The sequence below is a fragment of the Malaya genurostris genome, chromosome 2, assembly GCF_030247185.1.
Source record: "Malaya genurostris strain Urasoe2022 chromosome 2, Malgen_1.1, whole genome shotgun sequence".
NCBI classification, from domain to species: domain Eukaryota; kingdom Metazoa; phylum Arthropoda; class Insecta; order Diptera; family Culicidae; genus Malaya; species Malaya genurostris.
The window spans coordinates 244,632,730-244,650,389 of NC_080571.1; the positions used below are offsets into that span (position 1 = coordinate 244,632,730).

At 41.5% G+C, this 17,660-nt stretch overlaps 1 protein-coding gene across 13 annotated transcripts in view; it reads right to left on the reverse strand.

Annotated features, from left to right (window-relative positions):
- The window catches only part of LOC131428472 (uncharacterized), a 135,617-nt gene that overhangs the window by 56,314 nt on the left and 61,643 nt on the right, over positions 1-17,660 (reverse strand). For 12 of the 13 annotated variants that reach the window (XM_058592453.1, XM_058592452.1, XM_058592442.1 and 9 more), the window contains 2 exons: positions 6,925-7,137; positions 4,874-6,166 (listed from right to left, as the gene is read on the reverse strand). In XM_058592453.1, the coding sequence (XP_058448436.1) occupies positions 4,874-6,166; positions 6,925-7,137 (1,506 nt within the window). The remainder of the gene's footprint in view (positions 1-4,873; positions 6,167-6,924; positions 7,138-17,660) is intronic. The other variant, XM_058592451.1, reaches the window with a different exon arrangement.

Genomic DNA, 17,660 nt, shown 5'->3' on the forward strand with positions numbered 1-17,660 from the left:
CGAATTCAAGATCTTATACTCATCTGATTTACCAACCCCACGACAACTATAGAAGAGTCTGATGGGTCTTCGTCCTTCCGTTAAGTAGGAAAAACACCAATATTTCCATATATCATTTATTCCGATGCAGATGGGGGTGAATGACAATAGTGGATAGAGTAGCCAATGATGGCTCAATTTGAGAAGGATACTATTATTTCGTGAGTAGCATCAGTAATTTCCTAGGAAAGTCATAAGGTAATCTTTTTCCAAAAAATTATCTTTTCTGTGAGTTTATAATTCATTTGGCTTCTCCAATATACGTTTCCACTCGGTCATTGCAAAAACTGAACTGAACTTTTGATAAATCGTTAAACAGTTTTTCGTTCGTTTTTTTTATATTGAGAAACGAGTCGGTGAAAATAATAATTTGCGGTGTCCACTGTATCTTAGCGTAGACTAATCAAAAGTCAACAAATAAAAGCAGCATAGATAGAGTAAAGAGTTTTTCTAGACCCCAACGTTTCTATTTATTCATTTTTTTTTTATTTTTTTGAATTTTTGGTTGTTTAAAGTCAGAACTACGATTTTCCACGAAAAAATCCGCCGTAGCTGTAAAAAGCTTTCTAAAGGAACAAACGACGACATTTGTTTGGGGATACATTAGCATAACCTTTTTAATTATAAACAGGTTTAACCCAAGTTAATAGGAATTCTCCTTTTTTGCATTTTCGCACTAAATAACGGTTTAAAATTTTAAACATATCTCACGCTTTTGTTCCGGAACCGGAAGTGAGATCCAAACAAAGGTTAAAAGCCAGTGGTGGATGTAGTTGGTGGAGGGGGGGTGTATAATCGAAAGAGGCACACTCACTAAACCATCGATGGGGGCGGCAAATATTATTTTGCCTCGGGCGCCAAATTTTCTCTGTACGCCACTGTTAAAAGCAGTTCACTTGTATATACGTTCACCCTTCTATTTGAGTCTAAATTTGTGAAAATCGACTTAGCTGTTTCTGAGAAATGAAAACAGTTCCATTTTTCAGTTTTCGACTACTGTTTCCGGTATTTCCGGAGAGCGGGGGGCTTGGAACCGCTATAGCTAAAATCGGTTATGGGATTAAAAACCTGTTGTTTGAATCTAAGCCTGTGAGAATTGCATGAGCGGTCTCTGAGAAAATCGAGTGCACTTTTTTAGTTCATTTTGCAACTTACTCCCGAACCGGAAGTTCGATCCGGGTAAAATTCAATAGCCTATGGGACCAAGAGACCTTTCATTAAAATCTAAGTTTGTGAAAATCGTCCAGCTATCTCCGAGATAATCGAGGGCACATACTAGTTAAATACACACATAGATACGAACACATACAGCCATACACAGACATTCGCTCAGTTCGTTGAGCTGAGTCGAATGGTATATGATATTCGGCCTCCGGGCCTCGGTTGAAAAGTCGGTTTTCGCAAGGATTGCATTGTCTTTCTATATAAGTAAGGCAAAAATATATATTCTATTGATGGTGGAACTTAAGAAAGGCCACCTTACAAATTAGTTTCGAGCTGACTTGCTTTATGTGCGGTTCGTGGTCGTCAAATGGTGAGATAACTAAGTCCTCACAAGTTCCTATCTCATGCCTCCCCGAGCGTCTATGATAACGTTTGGTCAATAGAACGGCGCCGACTGGGTGCTATCGCCTTCTGCGTTAGTAGCACAATGAGAGGGTGTAAAATGGCATGTAGGTTGAAGCCCATCCTAAAGTGTAATATTTATCATAGTATATTGCAACCTGTGGTTCTGTTGCATTATTTGATTTATATTGAATTGAATTATATTACATTGTATTATATTTTGTTATTATTATTATTATTATTATTATTATTATTATTATTCAAAAAGAAATTAACGGTGATTTTTAACCAATTTTCACTTGTATGCTTTACATAGCTTTTTGAAAAAGTTTGTACTAGCTTGGATGTCTGCTCTCTGTAGTTATATTATATTATATCATGTTATATTGAATTATATTATATTGTTTTGTATTGCACTAGGATGTGATGTATCATATTATAATGTATTATTTTTTTATATTAATTTATATTGTATTATATTATATTACATTGTATTATGCTCAATTATATCGACAACGGGAAGGGGCAGGGAGTGCATCAGAGTATCTTACAAGTGAAAGACTGGATGATGGAGTGGATTGCCAACCTGAGTCACGTGGGGGAAGCTTTGTGTTTCTCCCTGAAGGTCTGAAATGAGTAAGACGCACCCTTCCAACAAACAAACCATCAGGCGGGATTAGGCTGGTATAGCGAAATTCTTTGTTATATGGCTGGATGGTCTTGCTGGAAGGCGCCGGGTCCTCAAAACCCATTTTGGCCTTCTTAACAGTAGTTATATGAAAGCTATCTAATCATCAAATTCGGATCTACTGTAAGCCTACCCGCATACATTGGTAATGCCTTGAACTGATGGTGGCTTCACGCATACATACATACATACATAAATACTTGCTTTCTGTGCGATTCGTTAATGCCGTAGAGAAGGTGGCTATGCACATCAGCAACTGGACCGACAGTGGATTTGCTTAGTGCGCCGTTCACCTTGCACGAGACATTTTTATCGAAATTCTACTGTTTTTTTTTGCATTCGAGGAAAATTCAGGATGACCTCGATCAAAGAGTGCTGATAGATTGTGATCAGCACCATTCATTACCAAAACCAATAAAACGCTTATTTTCGAAGAAATATTCCACAGTTATGGAACACGAGAAAAAACTGCTGTATGAATATTCAAAACAAATTTTAGCAACGATTTTGACTAAAGACTATCCCAGAAAGTTTGGACGCAACCAAAAACCGCTGCCATTTCACAATGGTTCAGAATCTGTCAATTTTTATGGCTGCGTCCTGTTGTTTACACTCTTCTCTAACCACTTGTGCAGTTGTTTATTCGTTTTCATAAGTTTGTTTCGAAATGCGTGGACTTTCAGCAGAACAACGTCGAAAAATTGTGTACAAATGGTGCACAGAACACGGACTGTCACTGAGAACGATAGCAAAAATGGAAGGAGTAAGTGAAAAAGCCATTCGAAATGCAATCAGGAAGTTCGGTGAGGATAACACCTTTGAGGATAAACTGAAAACGGAGTGAAAAAAAGGTCCTGCTAACCCTCAGTTGGATAAACGTATACTGAAGGCGTTCGAGCAAAAGAAGGCGGTTTCAAATCGGGATGTGGCCAAAAAAGAGGGCACTTCGAAGTCAAATGTTCTTTGTTCTAAAGAACGTTTGAATCTTCGAACCTATAAGAAGCAGAAACAACCAAAACGCAACAAGAAGCATCGATCAGGCCGAGGATTCGAAAGCTGTACAATACGATTCTTGCTGGAAATTTGAACTGCATAATCATGGACGACGAAACCTACGTGAAACTCGATTACAAATCCTTGCCGGGACCACAATATTATACGGTGCGAGAAGGGCAAGTGTTAAACCAGTCCGAGACATCGATTGAAGTCGAAAAATTTGGTAAGAAAGCTATGGTCTGGCAAGCAATTTGTAGCTGCGGTTAGATTTCGAAACCCTTTATCACCACTGCTTCAATGAAGAGCGAAATATACATCAAGGAATGTTTACAAAAACGACTACCCATGATTCGAAGTCACAAGGATCCTGTTGTCTTCTGGCCAGATCTTGCTTCTTGCCACTACTCGAAATCAACGGTAGAATGGTATACTACCAACAATGTCACTTTCGTCTCGAAAGACATGAATCCACCAAATTACCCACAACTTCGACCAATTGAGGAATTATGGGCATTAACGAAGGCACATCTTAGGAAAAATGTCTCGGCAGCCGAAACCATTCAACAGTTCGAAAAAGATTGGAAAAAGTGTCAAAACTTGTCACCAAGAAGTCTGTGCGGAATTTAATGAGGAACGTTCGCAAGAAGGTGCGCCAGCTAGTCTACAATGGCTAAGTAGCAAATGTAGAGAATAATATTCTGTTGTTGTAGTCTACTATTATCAGTATATCGGATAAAATTTGAATATCTCACACTTGTAAATTATTTACAGCGAAATCAAAGTGCGTCCATACTTTTTGGGACAGTCTTTATCGTTCTGTCGTTCTACGTCAACAGTTCGAACAATTTTTCAATCAGAAAGACAAATACCCATGTAGCCAAGGCATATATATCACGAATCGCTGTTATTCGAAACAAATCCGTCTTTTGGAAATTTAGAAACATTGAACTGACTTCAGTTCCGAGCATAATTGAATAACATGGAATCAAAAAAATTATAGATTGCAATACCCATTGTCTACCAAATACTATACAAACAATTCTGAACTTTTTCGCTAGTAAATTGAAAACATCACCTCATACCTTTTTTCATTTCGTAGAAATTATGAATGAACTTAATTTGTGCAATGGCATTTCTGTTCAATTAACACCAAACTTTCCGGACAACGCACCTATACCTGTAAAAGTGAGTCAAAAGCGATCTTGATGGGATATTTCTAGTCTAGTACGAACACACATAGCGACCTAGTTTAGCTAGTGTTCTATTAATTCGGGAAGCATTAGCAGAGTTATATGAAGCAAATTTGCTGGAAACTATTTTGCGAGCTTGATTACAACTGGTGGTAGCTTACAATTGAGAAAAAATGGCTTTATTAAACTATCAGTTGGACATAAAACGTAACCAAATATAAAGCTAGGACGTTTAAAATAATAATCGTCTGAAAACAAAAATACAGCTAACAATTAAAACTAGTTAAATCTATGGAAAATAGTAACAAACGGAAGGAATTGGCGCGTTCGTACGGTCCTCAAATAAGGTCTAGCTAGTAATTTGAATCAAAAGTTTGAATGGAGCGTTCCTCACCCGCACTGGCAGCGCGCTGACGGTGTTCTTGGTCGTGCTCGTGATGGTGATGGTGGTGATGTCCTTCGGTGCCATGCCCACCACGTACCATGCCGGGTGTAGAGCTCATCACTCCGGTGGTGGTGGTGGTGGTGGTGGTGGCTGGTGCTGCCGTGGCGGTTGTTATGCTAGTGCTAGTAACAACCACAAGTGCTGTCGTCGAAGTTGGAACGGTCGGTGGAACAACAGCAACAATTTTAGTTTTTTCATCCACAATGCGATCCAATTTTCGACCGGACTCTTTCGGCACCGGTTGGTGTCTGTGGGGTGGAATTTCCTCACTATCGACCTGAATGATACCATTAATTTCACTTTTGTTCAGTATCAATTTGTCAATGCTGTCTTCGACCGAAACATCTTTGCTTTCGATGACAATGGAGGCTTCGTCGTCGTCGTTGTCGTCGTCACCGGGATCAACGCCATCGCTACCGTTCTCATCACCGTTGAAATGCGGAGAAACTTGAATATTACCGTGATTAGGTATAATATCACCAGCGTCTATATCCGCTTTGCCCGCTTCTTCGAGGGGAACAGAGAACGCACCGGAAGCACCGTCACCGTCTTCCGAAACGACAACAATCACATTCCCGACATTGCTTATATTATCAGCCGTATCATAGCTGTCCTTGCCATTCTTGTTGCTGACTTTGGTCGTATCATGATACCCGTCTACTTTGATGTTCTTATTAATTTTGTTTCCGTGATGGGTACCTTTTGCCTCGTGCTGTTCTCTTTCAATAGCGCCTCCTGGGTGGGTCTGAGTTTCCTTTGTCGGTCTGTCTTGATTTTTATTCATCAATCGCACCGAGTCAGCCTTGAAAGCATATTGGTCGTCGGATTTCGTAGATTTATCACTACCGGTTAATGAGTGGTGATGATGCGACGAAGCCTGACGGTGGTGGTGCTGCGAGTGTTCCGCTTCCAGACCGATTGTGTGTATATCGAGGGGCACTGGTGTACTGTGTTCGGTGATTGAGGTAATCAGGGTTGGCTTAATCGTTGTCAACAGTAGCGGCCCAACGACGGGCTCATCCAGTTTGTTCAGCAGAGTGCCTTCGGCCGCATGTCCCGTCGTTTTGACAGCATGACTACTGGCACCACCAGCTCCACCTCCACCTCCACTTCCCAAGGACCCATTTCGGTGCACGTACAGCATGTGATAGTTTTTGTACAGTGAATTACACTGATAGCTGCCCTGATGTTTCGGTAGGGCATGCTGGACGCTTATCGTTGCTTCGATCTTGTCCCGATTGCCTTCGGATAGAAAGGGGATAATGCATCAGTACTATAGTGGCCACGGTGGGCGTTTCTAAGTGCTCTCTAGATGCACCGAAAGCTGATAATGTGATTGCTGTTGAGTGATCGGCACAACGAACCATTGACGTATGGAAAGTTTGAAATATTTTAAATGTGTCTATCCTAGGACCAATCTTTTCCGATTTTTTTTATCGGGTGTGTCAAATATTCGATGTCGTCAATGGCTCACATGAAATAATAGCGAAAAACAAACGCATAATTGCAAATACAGGCATGAAGCGTTCTACTTGCTGGCTGTTGCTGCTGTTTTTTTGTTTGTTTACTAATACTGAGCATGCTTGATTGATGTCCTACATGCTACAATTCGGCAGGGTTTTAACGATGACGAGTGAGTTATGTTTATGGTGGAACCAATCTATTCACGGGGCTGATTTTATTATTACTATTATTATTATCAGATAAATATTACTGACCTACTGATGAGTTCCAGACTATGTGAGATTGAACAATTTCATAACTAAAAATACAACAAATCATTTGTGGATTCCGCTTGATGTTGATGTTATGAGGAAAATTATAATCAATATATTGCAATTATGATTCCAGCGATGCATTAGCTGTTGCTAAGAAAAAATGAAGCGATTATTCGCGGTGCGATGGCTGATCAAAAATTGCGCTAGTCTATTTGGGTGGGGGTGCACAGCAGCAGCCAGTCTTCTGCTGTGAAGCTACTCCCGTCTCGGACGGAGCGTTACCTGCGATTCCCATTTCGCTTTCGATGTAGGAATGTTCATCCTTCCCGTGGCGTATGTTGCTGTGTTTTCGGATCGGTTCGTTGTCCTTGTGCCACTCGACCGGATCCGCGATCGAGATGATGCACGATATCGAGAACGGTTTGCCGACCTCGACCTGGGAGTCACCGTAATAGATCACTTGATACAGATTGTTAATGTCGCGCTTACGACCTGCTATTGTGCCATTGCCGAGAGTGATCCCATGTGATATACGCATGTGGAGCGGCGGGTGCAGGGGGGAAAAAAGGACGCATAATACGAATTAGTTTCCATAGTACAGATCACAGTTTGTAATTAGGATCAGTCGATCAAACGTGGACCACCGTGTCGGTTTAAGCACACAAGTCCATAACGTCGTGAGAAAAAATGAAATATGAATGTTTATTGGGTTGGCGAACCTTTTTTTTGACAGCTTAGCAAAACAATATGATGAATGTGTACAGAATGCTAATTATGTTGTGGAAATGTTGCGGTGAGTTGATATAAAATGATATGTGAGGAAAATAGTACGGTTTAAGATGTTTCATTTGGAACACAAAATTTCTTCGGTATGACGTAAGTCGCCATGTGCTCAGTTTTTTTATCAGAAAATTATGAAATAGAACTAACAAAACATAAACGTTTTCTAACAAAAATCTAGAGACGTACTTGAACCTGCAACCTTCCATTATGTACATCTGATAAAACGTGAAATCACAAGAATTTTTCGAACTGTGTACGTCTAAATTTTTTTCACATCAATTGATGATCACATCGAGATTGTTACAATTCTTTTTTTACTGTGCATAAATTTGTTTTGCTTCCAGTATACGCATATTCCTTGCCACATATATTGCACTTCGCCTTTCGCGACTTTTGGTCCACGTCAAAGACTTTCCGCACGCACGTGATTTCGCATTTCACTTATTTTCTCAACAACTTTCATGTCATAACCTTTATGTCGATACACGAATACTAAGGAGTGCATCGAAAATAAGCTATCCACAAGTTTTTCTTTAAAATTATGATAAAAAACCCTTCTTAATCCACCTAGTAGTGTGATAATGCCTTTCTCGCCTTTCATAACATTCTCATGAAAATATATTTCATACTTTTATTAAATTATTTCGGGTACTAATTTTGACACCAATTGATTCAGATTGATTCGAGTAGTTCACAAAAGCATGCTTCAGTGTTTATGTCACACAGTCAGCATCATTTTTCCAAACTAGTGCTTGACATTTGGGTTGCCTATTTGTAATCAGTGATGCTAATCTAAAAAAAAGCCTTCTTAGTCCACTTAGTGGAATTTTATATATCAAATCACCATGGGGGGGAGTACATGAAATTTTCGAAATCGAAAAAAAATTTTTGATGCCAAAAGGCTTAGAATTGCATGAAACGTCGAGATTTAGTGTCATCTCGAAAAAAAATTTTTTGAAAAAGTCGTCTTTTTGGGACTTAAAAAAAATATGAACATTTTTCTAAGTCCCAGAAAGTTGATTTTTTCAAAAAAAATTTTTTATTGAGATGACACTAAATTTCGATGTTTCATGCAGTTTTAAGAGTTTCGGCATCAGAAAAAAAATTTCGATTTTGGAAATTTCATGTACTCCCCCCTATGGTGCTTTTTCAAGGTCGAAAATTGTCAAACCTTTACCACCGGGCAGCACCCCTTACGCATGTCCGATTTAGCTCAAATTTTGCATGAAGGCTTTTTTCGAGGTGCTTAAACTTTTGAGCACTAGAGTTTAACGAAAATAGAGGTGATCCCAAAATTTTGGCACCCTTATATATATAAGAGCGGTAAAAATCAATGTGTTTTGTCGGTTACGTCACTTATACCATCATATATCTGGAACCAAAAGTCACAACCATTTGATCTTCGAACTTGATCAATGGCCCGACAGTAGCTTTCAAACGAGCCCAAGTTTGTTAAAATCGGTTCAGTTATCTCTGAGAAAATTGAGCGCGTTCAAATACAACGCTTTTTGTCGGTTACGTCACTTATACAATCATATCTCCGAAACCAAAAGTCACAGCCATTTGATCTTCGAACTTGATCAATGGCCCGACAGTAGCTTTCAAACGAGCCCAAGTTTGTTAAAATCGGTTCAGCATTCTCTGAGAAAATTGAGCGCGTTCAAATATCTTCTAAAAGTGCACACACACATACACACACACACACATTTTGCATGGAGGATGGTAGTTTCCCTGACATCTGGAAGCGGCAGAAGCTGGTGCTGCTACCAAAGCCAGGCAAACCACCCGGCGATCCGTCAGCATATAGGCCTATATGCTTGTTGGACACAGTCGGAAAACTGCTGGAGAGAGTGATCCTTAACAGGCTCACGAAGTACACTGAGAGCGAGAACGGTCTGTCGAACATGCAGTTCGGATTCCGGAAAGGCAGGTCCACTATAGAAGCCATACGAGTGGTCATGGAAACCATGGAAAAGGCCCAGAAGCAGCAGAAAAGGGGAAACCGCTACTGTGCGGTGGTCACATTGGACGTGAAAAACGCTTTCAACAGTGCCAGCTGGGTAGAAATAGCCGACTCTCTGCACAGGTTGAGGATACCAGAGTACCTATGTCAGATTCTGAAAAGTTATTTTCAGAACCGGACGCTGATATACGAGACAGACGCCGGATACGTAAATATGTCTGTCACGGCTGGCGTTCCACAGGGATCCATCCTGGGTCCCACGTTGTGGAACATTATGTACGACGAAGTGCTGAAGCTAGATCTGCCCAGGGGAGTTAGGATTGTCGGCTTTGCGGATGATGTGGCGCTCCTAGTAATCGGCGAGTCTCGAGAAGAGGTGGAGGTTCTCGCCATGGAGGCAGTAGACGTCGTTGAGAATTGGATGCGGGAAAAGAAGCTTGTGCTGGCACATGAAAAGACTGAAATGGTCAGCAACCGAAAGGCGGTGCAACATGCGAGCATCTCGGTCGGTGAGTGCATCATCAATTCGAAGCGTGAGGTCAAGCATCTGGGCGCTATACTGGACGATCGACTGAACTTTAATAGTCACGTTGACTACATATGCAAGAAGGCAATGAAGGTGATATTGGCGTTATCTCGGGTTATGCCCAATAATTCCGCGATTGTCAGTAGCAAGAGGAGGTTACTGGCGAGCGTGTCATCATCGATCGTACGATACGCAGCTCCAGCGTGGTCGATGGTATTGACAACAGCAAGGAACCGAGCCCAGTTGAACCGCACTTTCAGACTGATGGCAATGCGCGTGACAAGTTCGTACCGAACAATATCGTCAGACGCTGTGCACGTGATAGCCGGAATGATCCCCATCTGTCTGCTACTGGAAGAGGATAGCCTATGCTACAGGGATCAAGGCACAGGAAGAGCCCGGAGCAGAGAGAGAGCCAATACGCTCACTAAATGGCAACAGCAGTGGGACAACGCGGAGAAGGGAAGGTGGACGCATCGATTAATTCCTAACCTGTCGGTTTGGACAACTCGAGTGCACGGCGAGGTAAACTTTCAACTGACGCAATTCCTGTCTGGACATGGCTGTTTTAAGCAATATTTGCACAGATTTGGCCACGCAAGGTCGCCGTTGTGTGTTGAGTGCCAGGAAGCAGAAGAAACGCCGGAGCACGTAATATTCAGCTGCCCACGGTTTATCCAACCGCGTAGCGAAATGACTGCCATCGTTGGCGCCGATGTCAGTGTGGAGAACATCGTTCAAAGGATGTGCAGTGACGAAGGAAAATGGAACGCGGTGAACCGGACAGTTGTTCAGATTATGTCCACACTGCAGAGGAGTTGGCGAGAAGAGCAGCGTCAAATGACCTAGGTCCAAAGACGAAAAATGCCGGACTGTTTTCGGCACCCTAAGAAGACGGATGAAGCGTGTGGAATGTGGCTCGGTTTTCTGGACAGGTTTCTTCGCCGGGAAACTCTCCGTCGGGTAGGCTAGACCTACCACCGTGGGCTAGTTGAGTAGGCTCGTCGTAAACCGGCTTCGGAACGTCGGTTTCGAGAGAACTTCCAGCGTCGGGGAACTCTCTGTCGCGGTAGGCTAGATCCTTCGGCGGGGACTAGTCGAGTAGCCACCACAACACCGACTTGTGTCGTCGGGGCGCCAGCCAACCAGAAGCTATGCTCCAACTGGAATCGCTGGACCGACCTCGGCACTCTCTCGTGTGTCCCGAGTGGTGCAACAGGGTACTCGGTGTCGGGAGAGCCTCTTTCGCCGGGGAACTCTCCGTCGGTGTAGTCTAGATCTTTCATTGGGGATTAGACGAGTAGATCGTGGCGTAGCACCGTTAAGATAGTCGGGGCACCAGTGAACCGGAAGCCATCCTTAAACCGGCATCACTGGATCGACCCAGGCATCCTTACGGTCGGGCCGTAGACGGGTATCGAAAACGTCGGTTTCGGGAGAACTTCCATCGTCGGGGAACTCTCTGTCGGTGTAGGCTAGATCCATCACCGGGGACTAGTCGAGCAGACGCCACAACACCGATTCGAGTCGTCGGGGCATCAGCGAACCGGACGCCATGCTCCAACCGGAATCGCAGAGCAGACCTCGGCACTCCTTCGGGTGTCCCGCGTGGCGTAAAAGGGGAAACTCTCAGTCGGTGTAGGCTAGATCCATCGTCGGGGATCAGTTGAATAGTGCGGCGCGACGTAGCGGCGTTGGGCTGTCGAGGCGCCAAAGGTGGATCGAGAGGGATAAAGATAGAAACTCAGGAGCTCATTTTCTCCCAAACGAAGAAGTGCATGAGCACAGCCGAGATGTATATAGAGAGCAGGAGCTCATTTTCTCCCAAACGAAGAAGTGCATGAGCACAGCCTCCCCCGAAGTATTGAGCTTAGCTTAGTTCCGGGGGGATCAAGGCAAGATGTCCAAGGTGTTTTAGTGGGTAAGGTTCAGCCAGTCCCACTCGCTGGTTCACAATAGCGGTAGCTTGACAACTACTGAGCGCGTGAACTGGGAAAGTACATAAGTAGGTATTTCACCTTGTAAAAAAAAAAACACACACACACACACACACACACACACATACACACAGACATTTTCCGATCTCGTCGAACTGAGTCGAATGGTATATAACACTATGGGTCTCCGAGACTCCGTTCGAAAGTCGGTTTTTCCAGCAATTCTAATACCTTTCTATAGAGAGAGGCAAAAAAATGTTTTATTCAAACTAAAAATTGACGAATTTTCGAACTTTTGATTGAACGTTCTTCATCAAGTTCCGGACAAGTGTTGCTTCTAATTTTTTGGACGCTTGAGTCCAAATTTTGTTGAACTCCTGCATGTTCCCAGCTGCCTTACCAGTCTTCTTGAAGACCCTCTTCACGATTGCCCAGTAACGATCGATGGGTCGAAGCTGAGAGCAATTTGGTGGATAGATAATTTTCTCGACGAAATTTATACCCTTTTTTGCCAGCCAAATGAGAGTGGTTTTGGCATAGTGAGCCGACGCTAAATCCATTCGAAACAGTGGAGGTGTTCTATGCTTCTTATATAAAGGCAGCAATCTCTTCTGAAGACACTCAGATCGATAGATTTCTGCATTTATAGTTCCGGTAGTGTAAAAAACCACAGGAACATATTGCTTGCTATACTAGTTCCTCTCGACCGAATTTCTACACTTGAATCGACCTGTCCGCATCGCTCACATCCTCCCCAACGACGACCGTAAAGTATTGTGGACCTGGAAAGGTTTTTAAGTCCTCCTTTATATAAGTCTCATCGTCCATCAAAACGCATGCATCCGGACACTGCAAAAGACGCGACTACAATTTCCGGGCCATTGTTTCTGCTCGCTTCTTCTGTTCTACACTTTGTTTCGAGATTTTCTGCTTTTTGTAGGTCTTCAGGTGATTTCGCCTCTTGATACGATGGATCATTCTGACACTCGTTCCAGCTTTTTTGGACAAATCACGTATCGACATTGATTTGTTATTCATGATTAGAGATACCACTTCCTGATCCAGTTTCGGGTTGGAAGAACCGGGTTTTCTGCCTCTTCCTGGTAGCTCATACAAAGAATATTGTTCCCCAAACTTATTAATGATGGTTTTAACACTGGCATGATGAATTTCAAACCGCTTCACCAATTTCCGCTTAGTAATACCCTTCTCACTTAGCCATGTGTCCAGAACCTCAATTTTCACTTCCTTTTCAATACGCGACATTTCGAAAACGCATAATTCAACCGCACAAACAAGTAAACAAACGAAAGCTGACAGACAGCATGCTGTGATCTGAGCATAAGAAACCATCACAAATACATGCGTACAATACAAATGTATGTGGATAGCTTATTTTCGATACACTCCTTACCCTAAATTCCAATTCCACTCCTTACCCTAAATTCAAACAAAGAGAGACGGAGCATTTTCGTTTCCCATTGAAAAAATGAGATAGTATAATTGGCAACGTCACTATTTCCTCTATGACAAGACGAAACCAAACTAACGTCTGCAGGGAGTATCAGCAGAATTTCAATTCTCATTCTTCCATCGATGTATTGAAAATCTGTGACGCTTGGCAATAAAAAGTGACTAAAATATGACAAATCGAAGTAATAACATTTCAGAACTTCTTTGAAAACCAAAATTACTACAAATTCGAGCATCAACAAGTAAAAGTCATTGCGAAACCTTTTTTCTGTCATTTTCGATTTTCATAACTTCGGTTGAATACCGACACTGCATACTATGGGATTTTCACTGAAAACAACAAATAACTTAGCGGTTCAAATTGAACTGCCGAGTTTAGCACTAAGCAGTTCAATTTGAACTGCTCTGCACTGATGAGTCAAAGACGAAACGTAAAAATAATGTAAACGGTTATGTGCCCTAGCACAAAATTTGGCTAACCCCTAAATGACCATACCTGCATCGGCCAGAAATAGTCGAAAACACGTTTTCGTTCGGCACGTCAGAAAAGACATTGCACTTCGTTGCAAAACAGAAAGTGTTCTGTAAGTAGCAGAAACTTTACGTCTGCTTAGCGGTTCAAATTGAACTGCCGAGTTTAGCACTAAGCAGTTCAATTTCAACTGCTCTGCACTGATGAGTCAAAGACGAAACTTAAAAATAATGTAAACGGTTATGTGCCCTAGCACAAAATTTGGCTAACCCCTAAATGACCATACCTGCATCGGCCAGAAATAGTCGAAAACACGTTGTCGTTCAATTTCAACTGCTCTGCACTGATGAGTCAAAGACGAAACGTAAAAATAATTAACAAATAACTGAAAGAGCAAATGAAAACAAGAGCACAATTTTGAAACTACTGTTCCGCTTATGTCATTGACAGGACATTGATTTCGTTCTTATAGTTTGCAAGCGAAGCTGAGAGTGACAATAATTTCTCGTCATTTTCATATATTTTGAGTCAATGAAAATGACTTTTATTAGCTCAAATTCAAGAAATTGTCTCGTAAAAAACAACTAAACGAAAAACATATTGAAAATAGAATTCATTCATCTAATAGCAGAAATGAAAATTTACGAGAAAAATTACTATACAAATTACTTTAAATGTCACAACTGAGAAAGCAACCTAATCGTAAAGAACCTCCGTGTGTGTCAGACTTTGCACGGTTTCTATGTGGGTCGAATAATTTCTAAATAAGATAAGGTTATTCTCAGTCAAAGAGTACTAAGTAACAAATCAAATTTGTGAAACTACTTGTTATGAAGTCAAATTACCGAAACGATTACGAAAGAAGATAACCAAAAAACGCATCCTTGCGAATCGATCTCTGAATGCACTTAGTGTTTCATATTTCCGGGAGACTTGGTTAAACCCACCATAATCTTGCTCCGTCAGAATCACTGAAACTCTTTGAAATGATTGTGGTACGAAACAGTAAAACTTTAATATTATTTATGTAAACGATATTGTAGTCGAACATTCCATCCAGCTTATAACCACAGTATGACTACAATCCTTCCTCTCACAAATAAGACCAACTATGTCGGAGCGTTGCCGATCGAATCCGAGCTGAGCTACAGGTATATTAACCCGGCCTGAATTTTCCGTTGCATGCTTTCGAATGCTAGGACAGGAGAGTGATGAATTATGCACTGTTTACATGCAACCTGTGCCGCTGCAGAAGCCTTCTGCCGGCTTAATCCAGAGCTGCAGCTCAGGTCATCCAACACACCATCAACCGTTCGTATCAGGTCAGGTCATGTATGTGCGATCGAATATGTAAAATACCACATCACAGAATCACACACAATTTCGCTCCACAATCCGATCGGAGCGCTTTGCACGAGTTTTGTCGTTTCGGTGGCGGAGGGATTTTTCAACACTAGCAAAGGTAGGATGAGAAACCTAATCGCATTCCGCTGTAGTGCCTGGTACGGATTAGGGCGAACAATTATAAATGTATTGTCATCTGGTCGTCACGTTGCGATATACCCGCTCTCTCAGTTCCAATTGATGACTTGAATAATTGAATTCCCGTGGTTGGTATGAGTGTGAAGGTGTGTCACGAGCTGAAAAATTGTTTGAATATAATTCAGTTGTCATTTGTCGATCATTTAGGATGATACAGAGCAGTTACCACTCAAATTCCGAACAATTTATAAAAATACACCAATACAACCCAAAAACACGTGCTTCCCATAACTAATCAACCGTCCAGGATTTCCTAAGCACCATTCAACAAGTCCAACACGATTAGCTGACTGATTCATAGTAAACCTTGTTTTCAGGGTTTATTGTGTACATTTCAAGAGCAGCTGTAAATAAATTTTGCCTTTATAGCCTGCTCGGACCGATTCGGGTGGCCATCTGTTTTCATCTTACGGATGATTTTATTAATTTTAACGGGAACAATCTGTTGCGGTTTCGAAATTCACTTGAAGGTTTTCCGTTTTTTCCGATCCTAAAAACTTTCGAGTTTGAGTGATTTTTTGTAACATTCAACCTTTTCACGAAGTTCTCAACAACTGCGATTGTTTGTTTCTATTTTTCTGCTACCTTTGAGTGTTCTCGAAATCTTAAAAAAAACGAACATTCTTTTGGTTGACAGATATTTTTTTTCAATAACGCAAGCACAATCGTTAATCTTCTCTCTCATCTCCCCTTTTAAGCTCCAAGTCTCAATTGGACAGAACTTTACCAATCTAGACATGTTGTACTAAATATAAACTGGTCGCATTGAATGTTTATTTTTAGCTTCTGTTGTTTGGACGTATTTTTTTCGCTGCATTCACTGAAAAACGTTTCTCCCTTCCGAAAGGTCAATTAAAAACTCGTCAGCAGGACAACGTTTATCGTGCTCTAATAGGAAGGTCCGGTTTTCAGTGTTGCTACTAGTTTCACGAAGCTTTGATGAATACGGGAATGCCATCAGACTGCGAGTCATTCCGGGTTGTGCTGGCTAAGTGGACGTAGCAATTTCTTTTCTCTTCATCATCGTATCGTCCTAGGGTTTTTTTTTCCACAAAAGCACAACAAATAAAGTTTGTTAAAGTCCTTGATTTTGTTTGAAAAGTGTTTTGCCAAATCATCCCGGGTTCGTTAAATTTTCACACAGAAAGTCATTTCCGTTGATTAGAATTGAATAAGATTTAGTGTAGTACTCGCAACGCTACAATCAAAACATTATCTTCAGTTCGCTTTCACATCTCATCCAAGTCAGTTGATAAAATAAAACCGCTTACGTTCGGGACGAAAGAAACCAAGTACACTATTGTGTAGTGAACAATAGAACGAGTACAACATTCCAGTATATATGGAAGATAGTGCTATAGAAGTGCGTGTGTATGATCTTCCCTCAAGCGTCATCGATCCTTATATTCGCAAAACTATGTCCTAATACGGAGAGATTCTCTCTATCGAAAATGAAAAGTGGAAGAACTTTTTCCCCGGTATTCTAAATGGCGTACGTTTGCTACGCATGCGCTTGAAAAGGCCTATACCTTTTTATGTAACTTTCGGTCAGGATACAAGAATCCCGTGCAAATCACTTGTTACCTATGACAATCAGAAGGCCAAATGTCAATATTGCCAAAAAGCTGTTCATTACGGTAAGCCATGCGATAAACTGGACAAGGAGACAACTATACCAAAGGACAACGGTGCTTCCTTTACACCAACTCCAAGCAACCCCAGTACACCTGTGACAGTCACCAACAACTTGTATCCCCTTCAACGAAACCATCCAACGTAACCCCTATAGAACAAAGTACACCAGCTGCAGTTAACAGCTTACCATCCAACCATCCAGCAACTGCAAAATCAAAAGCAACTAGAAACGAAATCAACAACAATACCACCGATACGGCAATGGATGACTAGACAAACCACGAACAAACTGCCCCTCAATCCTCGCAGGAGGGAAATGGAAGCTCCTCTCTCCCTAGAAAAAGGGTGACAACGAGATCCAATACAAAAACATTTTTAGCTAAAAACTCAGCTCAATCGGCCACGTAAAGCTTGTACGCAAATAGGCCTGAATAAAAATATCTTTTATAAAAAAAAACAACATTATCTTATATCACGAGAATCTACAACCCTTAAAACATAAACTAATGTCAGTTTCGAACCTGATTCTTAACAAATCACTCAATAAGTCTTGTAACTGAAACACAGATGGCGCTTTTATTGTCAAATTCATGTGACGTTCATGAGGTATCAACTTTTAAAGGAATATGTGTGAAATTTCGTGACCTTTCGATTAGCCAGAAAAACTTGACAGCCATTTAAGCGAAA